The sequence below is a fragment of the Clinocottus analis genome, unplaced genomic scaffold (genome assembly GCF_023055335.1).
Source record: "Clinocottus analis isolate CAN_PGR_092001 unplaced genomic scaffold, fCliAna1.0.p SCAF_13, whole genome shotgun sequence".
Classification (NCBI taxonomy): domain Eukaryota; kingdom Metazoa; phylum Chordata; class Actinopteri; order Perciformes; family Cottidae; genus Clinocottus; species Clinocottus analis.
In genome coordinates this window covers 11560920-11567500 of record NW_027175854.1, presented here as the reverse complement: position 1 = coordinate 11567500, position 6581 = coordinate 11560920, and the positions used below count along the sequence as shown (strand labels likewise).

Below are 6581 nucleotides of genomic sequence, written 5' to 3'. Positions count from 1 at the left end.
CGCACGGCCGTTTCCGCGCGCGCGCGCGGCCGTTCACGCGCGCGGCCGTTGAGGCGCGGGCGCACCCGTTGGCGAGCGTTTACACGCGCGGCCGTTTCACGTTAGTGGGCGGTTACATGCACGGCCGTTCATGTGCGCGACCCATTCGCGTGTGCGGCCGCTTATGTGCCTGCTGCCTGCAGATGCACAGACCAAAGGGCTGCTGCTGGGGACGGACCTGCTCTCCCATTCAGTCGGACTTCAACACTTCTGAATGTGTTGGATTCCTATCGACCGCAGTTTACGGCAGAAGACAAGATTTCCAACGTTTTGAGCTATAAATTATGCCCGAAGAGTATACGGTTTGGAGTAGAGAGCAAGTTTAAAATATCTGTTTCGCCAAGTGCTCTCGCTCTTGAGTATGACGTCACCGCTTTGAGCTGCCCAACACACAATAATGAGAAAGGCAGAAAAGGTGCGGAAAAAACATGAAATTAAAACGCAGACAGTTATAACACTATAAGAGATATCAAAAAAGCGGAGTGATACAATAACAGTTAAACGTTTTGTCAACATTTTAAAGGTGGAATGGTGTCTCTAGCTGAAGGCATGACAGAGCCTTTACCTTTTGAAGTTGAAGAGTTGAAAGCGGATTTGAAGATGTTCTTCATTGGAAACCATTCTTTTTTTTTTAATGAAAAGCTGAATAATTTTGAAAATTGAGAACATATGAAAAATGTAAAAGCGTAGATTAATAGCTAAAGGTTTTGTCAACATGTGAAATTTTAAATATTGTCTCAAGCTCAACGTATGAAGAAACTGTAAACGTTTGAAGTTGAAGATGATTTGAAGATTTCCCTATTGGGTCCCATTATAAAAAAAAAATCATAAAAAGCTTAATAATTTGGAAATTTGAAAAGTCAGAAATATAAAAAGTCATAGCCATCGTCTCCTTAAGTAGCTGTATCTCTGGGAAACAACCATTTGAACAGGGGATGCGAAGATACAACCCAACCATCCTTCCCAGTAACTCCCCCCAAGGGTTGACTGTATTGAGGGTTTTGGGGGCCTTGTTGACTCTGTCCCATGTTTTCAGGAGCCCTGGACCGCTGTGTGATGGGCATAACGGCGTTAGAGATCCTGAACGCCTGTGACGAGCTGGCCCCGGCCACCGTGGATGCCCTAAGCCACTCGGCCGTCAACCTGAAGCAGGCAATGACCCGCCGCAGCCTGGCAGCGCTGAAGAACATGGCCCAGCACAAGCTGCAGACGCTCGCCACCAACCTGCTGGCTGCAGATAACGCCGACAAAGTACGAAACAGTCTCACCACAGCGGATGTGGAGAGGGAGGGAGGGAGGGTGTATTTAATAATTTTAATAATCAGATCAGACATACGAAACATTCTCTATGTTCTCAAACATATGGATTTGTTGTAAATAGTGTTGATGGATAAAACAATCCTTTTAACTTTGTTTGACGACATTCTGACTCCACAAAACTGTGACGGACATTCTTGACTAGTCTGTGACCATTTCGAGACAATTAAGAGTGTACAGCCAGCATGAATTGATTCAGAACTGATTTCTGAATCTCATTTCTCCGTATGTCTCTTTCTATTTAATTCAACACACACTGGCTGGTCAGCATGGTCACATAGCTAGCTAAAGTCAGACTAATTAAAACTCTGCTGCAGACAAACCAAAGGTCAACACTACAGCCACTTTGTGTGTGTGTGCGAGCGTGTTCGAGACACCACTGGTGTCACCAACTGAAGAATGAGCTACCTTAAATGTCAAAATAGTATTTAAAAAAAAAGAATAGGTGCACATTGTTTTGTTTTTTTCTCAGAGGTGGACTCTCCACAGAGGAGCTTAAATGGTTTAAAAGAGAAATCCTTTCTTTAAACAAAATGCAAACATTACTGTCAGCGCTCTGCCCACTACACAAAGCGTCTATTCTGACTGTCATGTGTGGACAGCAGATGCTCACTCTGCTTTTCGGACAATTTTCTTACGAGCATGGAGGTAGATCACACAAGGTGTGTGAACTGACCTGCAATTTTAAGAGCTTTAACTATTTTGATGAAAAAAATGTTTTACAGCATCTCTTCTCACATCTTCTCACAAGGGTTATGGTATTTTAAATGATAATTCCGATGCCATTTAATTTTTTATTTAAATGTCAAATAAACAGCAACGTAAAATAGATGTTAGAAAGGGATTTGGGGTTTTAACGTAGTGGATCAGATCGGTACTTTTGTCGGGCCAAAGTGTAAGTTCGGGTATCAGAACTGGTATCCGGGGGAAAAAAAACAGAATGTGAAAAATAGGGTTGGGTACCGAGAACCGGTGCTAATGTGGCACCGGTTCCAAGACGTCCGGTACCTACCCGACCGAAACACAACGCGGATTTACACTACTCTGTAAAGTTGCACAATATACAGATACTAAAAAGGTAGTGCGGTAACCGTGCGTTAAAAACGATAGTTTGCATATTTTTAGTATCGATACTTTATTAAAATAGCGCGGATCAGAGCACAGTCACTGCTCCGCTCTCTCTGATGTTGCTGCATGCAGCGGGGCGCAAGGGGGCGGGGCTAACAGCGTGCGCAGTCAGGCCGTGTTTACTACCGAACACTTTACGAAGTACACTGCAATACAGTGCACTATAACACAGTGCACTATAACACAGTGCACCAACATATGTAGTGCACTGTGTCGCTAATAAGCGCTGTATCAAATAGAACACTTACGTTAACCAATTGGCGGAAGTGACGGGTGAAAATTAAACCGGAAGTGACGTCCGCAAATCTGCTCGCGATACCTGCAAAACTAAAACTGACAAAATGAACGCACTTCTTACCCTATTTTTGTCCCTTGTGTTCCCCTTTCTCCAATCTAAGTGGAAACTGCGACACTTCCACAAATCGCGGCAGGAGGATATAAATAAATTAATAAAAAGCTGGCGAAATGGCTCCTCTTCCGCTACGTAGCCAAGATGGCGCCCGTTCAGTGAGAGTATGGTCCATCGCTGTACACTACATTTTTTGACCGTTTGCAGTGCGCCATCCGGGTACTTTCAGTGCACTGAATTCTGCTGGTTTTGTCAGTGTGGCGCACTAAGCACTGAAAGTCAATGCTCGAAGTGCGCGGTAGTAGACACAGCCAAAACAACAAACCCGACAGTGGTGCACACCCAACCTGGCATCTCGGGGCGTGAGAGCATGAGAGCTCAGGCCTGAGGGCCTCTTAAGGGAGTGGCCACCAATTAGTCCCAGGTGTCCCCACTCTCCTGATGACCAACTCTGCCCCGCCCACCTGCAGGGACAACGACCATTGGCAGAGAGGGTCGTCACAGAAGCTGTAGTTTGAAGTGTTTTTTATGTATTTATATTCATAGTATACTTAAAACAGTTAATATATTGTTCAATTTGAAGAAAAAAATGTCCGCGGCAATAAAAAGTATCGGTTCAGGCACCGTTTAGGCACCGGTATCGTTTTAAAAGTATCGGTTTAGCACCGGTATCGGAAACACCAAAACGATACCCATCCCTAGTGAAAAATCTGAAAAGCATTTAGCATCAGTACGGCTTTTATAAATACCAAACAACATTTTCACTCCAGCTATACAATAAATAAATAAAATAATATTTAGTAAGGACTGGCTGGATTGTTGTGAAACCTGCTACAGACATTCATGGGACGACCAACATTTCTAAAGTCTTATTTTACCACTAAATCCTTCATTAAAGGGGAAGTAAAAGGGTTAATTCAACGTCTCTACCACGTCAAAGGCTCTCAACCTAAACCTGTTGATTCTTTAGAGGCTCACAAATTGATAGTTTAATTTCAGCAAAATACTGTCTTAAACAGTGGGTCATTGTAGTTTTTAATCAAGCACTTCTCGAATAGGAGGAAAACAAGCATTCGCTATTGACTATTTTCAGCGGTGGATTAATCCACATTCGGTGCTCAAATATGTGTTTGTGACAGCAGGACGCTGTGTGTGGGACAAATAAAAATGGACTTGTGTGTCCATGCTAAAGGAACATGTCAACCAGTGCTGCACTGTCGCTCACTGATGTGTTTTTCACAGTTTTTGAACAACAAAGGAGCTCATTGACAGCGATGAGTAAAAGGATTAGCCATAAGATATTTGGAGCTACGCATACATTTGGTTGGAACATCATTTGTCAGCTACTCGCACTCCCATGTTCTCCACTGCTACCGGACTGCTTGGGTCCCACAAACTCTCACTCACCGTTTTTAACCTTACAAATCTTCACTATCTACTGGCTATGTTAGTCCTCTACACAACGCCCCTATTGGCTACTGGCTATGTTAGCCCTCTCCACAACACACACCCCTCCCTCCACACCAGCTTGGACTCCTTCACACCCAACTTGTTTTTAATTTTTTTGGACAATCCTTTTTTAATAGTGTGTGTATGTATATATTATGTTGTGTGATGTCTCGAGCAATTTGGACCCTGAATTTCCCTTTGGGGATCAATAAAGTAATTATCCATCTTATCTATCTATCTATCTATCCATCTATCTATCTATCTATCTATCTATCTATCTATCTATCTATCTATCTATCTATCTATCTATCTATCTATCTATCTATCTATCTATCTATCTATCTATCTATCTAACTCGACGTGTTACCGGGGTCAGACCCTCTCACGGAAGGCAACAGTCTCGAACATGAAATAAAAACTTGCGCGAGAGCTTCAATATTTTTAGTTTGAAGATGAAAACAAAATTACTTAATTTTAAAGGCCAAGCGACAGTGTGATTGTGTTCATTTCCAAGACACAGTAGTAATCTTGGTCCAGATTTTGGCTTCCAGCAATTTAGTGGACGTGATCAAATCAAAATCAATTCTCTAAAAAACGGGCAGTGCTGCTGCTCGCCATTTTGGTGCCCTAGTCATAACCCAAACTGGTGCAATGACTTGCTTCTTATTTCTTAAACAACCATGTCGAAAGACACATCTTGTGGTTGTGGAAAAGATGTTAGTCTGTTTCTGAAGGGTTAAATCATTGGCATGCATCAAGCAGAGAAAACAACTAAGGAGATTGCAGAAACTACTAAAATTGGTTAAGAACTGTGCAACGCATTATTAAAAACTGAAGTCTTCCAGGAAGAAATGTGGCCGGAAAAAAATCTTGAACGATCGTGATCGGCGATCCCTTAAACGTTTGGTTAAATCAAATCGAAAAAAAAACAACAGTAGAATTCAGGGCTTTGTTTAATAGTAAAAGTAAGAGCATTTCCACACGAACAATGCGAAGGAAACTTAAGAGATTGCGACTGAACAGCTGTATAGCCTTAAGAAAACCACTAATCAGTGAGGCTAACCGGAAATAAGGCTTCAATTTGCTATGGAGCATAAAGATTGTATTCTGGACCAATGGAAGCAGAGGTATCAAGTAACGAAGTACAAATACTTCGTTACTCTACTTAAGTAGGAATTTTGAGTATCTATACTTCACTGGAGTATTTATTTTTCAGACTACTTTTTACTTCTATTCCTTACATTTTCACGCAAATATCTGTACTTTCTACTCCCTACTTTTTAAAAATAGCCTCGTTACTATTTTATTTTGGTTTGTTTTCCTTCCGGCTAGCCAGATAAATCGCGCCATTCGGATAGAGTGAATTTGATTGTGGTTGGATGACAAGTATATACCATTCCGACACCCTATTGATTTTTTACGCGATGCACCTGAACATGACACGAATCAACCGTTACAATCACGTCACTCTCAAGCAAGGACAGCAGAGAAGCCGATTGCAAATATGTCCGTCTTGGAGAACGCGCGACGAGAAATACGCGCCGCCGAATAGCTGTTGTGCCGGGAAGGACGGTCACGTTCAATGCGTGAGACTTGAGAGCCCCGATACCTCCGTCTCTCTGCTCCTCTCTGCCGGCGGTTTCCCGGCCGTGCAAGTTTCTCCCGCGACTGTCTGTTTGGGGTAAATAGGATGTCTATGCAGCGGATAGGTTTACAGATGCGCTCCTCAGCGAGGAGTCTAAAAAGGAACCAACGCGCCTATGACTTTTTTTGCCGTGAGATATGGCTTGTATGGGCTTTTTTCAACATACATATTACAATACTTATAGGCAACAAGTTATTATCATGTCTTCCGCTCCATGAAATGCATGTTATTGCTCAGTAGTACACATATGGTACTTTAATGTATTGCATTGTAATAAAATGTGATAATTTTCAATGTGCATATATGCAGCTGAAACAGGTAGCCTAGTGCATCACACATTTTTCAATATACCATTTTAATACAACATTATAGTCATTATGGCCTTTAGAAAAATGATTGTTTTGGGAGGAGGTGGGGTAGTGCACAATAGGCCCCTGAGACGCGGCTTAAGAATTTGTCCTGAATGGAAAAAATTACCCTTACATTACTTTTACTTTTTTACTTTTAAGTAGTTTTGAAACCCAGTACTTTTATACTTTTACTTAAGTAAAAAGCTTGAGTTGATACTTCTACTTTTACAAAAGTATTTCTAAATCCTAGTATCTGTACTTCTACTTAAGTAATGAATGTGAATACTTTTGACACCGCTGAATG

The 6581-nt window shown here is 42.0% G+C and overlaps 1 protein-coding gene across 3 annotated transcripts in view; it reads left to right on the top strand.

Annotated features, from left to right (window-relative positions):
* The window catches only part of LOC137783576 (WD repeat-containing protein 7), a 169122-nt gene that overhangs the window by 38890 nt on the left and 123651 nt on the right, over positions 1 to 6581 (top strand). For all 3 annotated transcript variants that reach the window (XM_068573644.1, XM_068573643.1, XM_068573642.1), the window contains exon 15: positions 1076 to 1290. In XM_068573644.1, coding sequence (XP_068429745.1) covers positions 1076 to 1290 — 215 coding nt within the window. The remainder of the gene's footprint in view (positions 1 to 1075; positions 1291 to 6581) is intronic.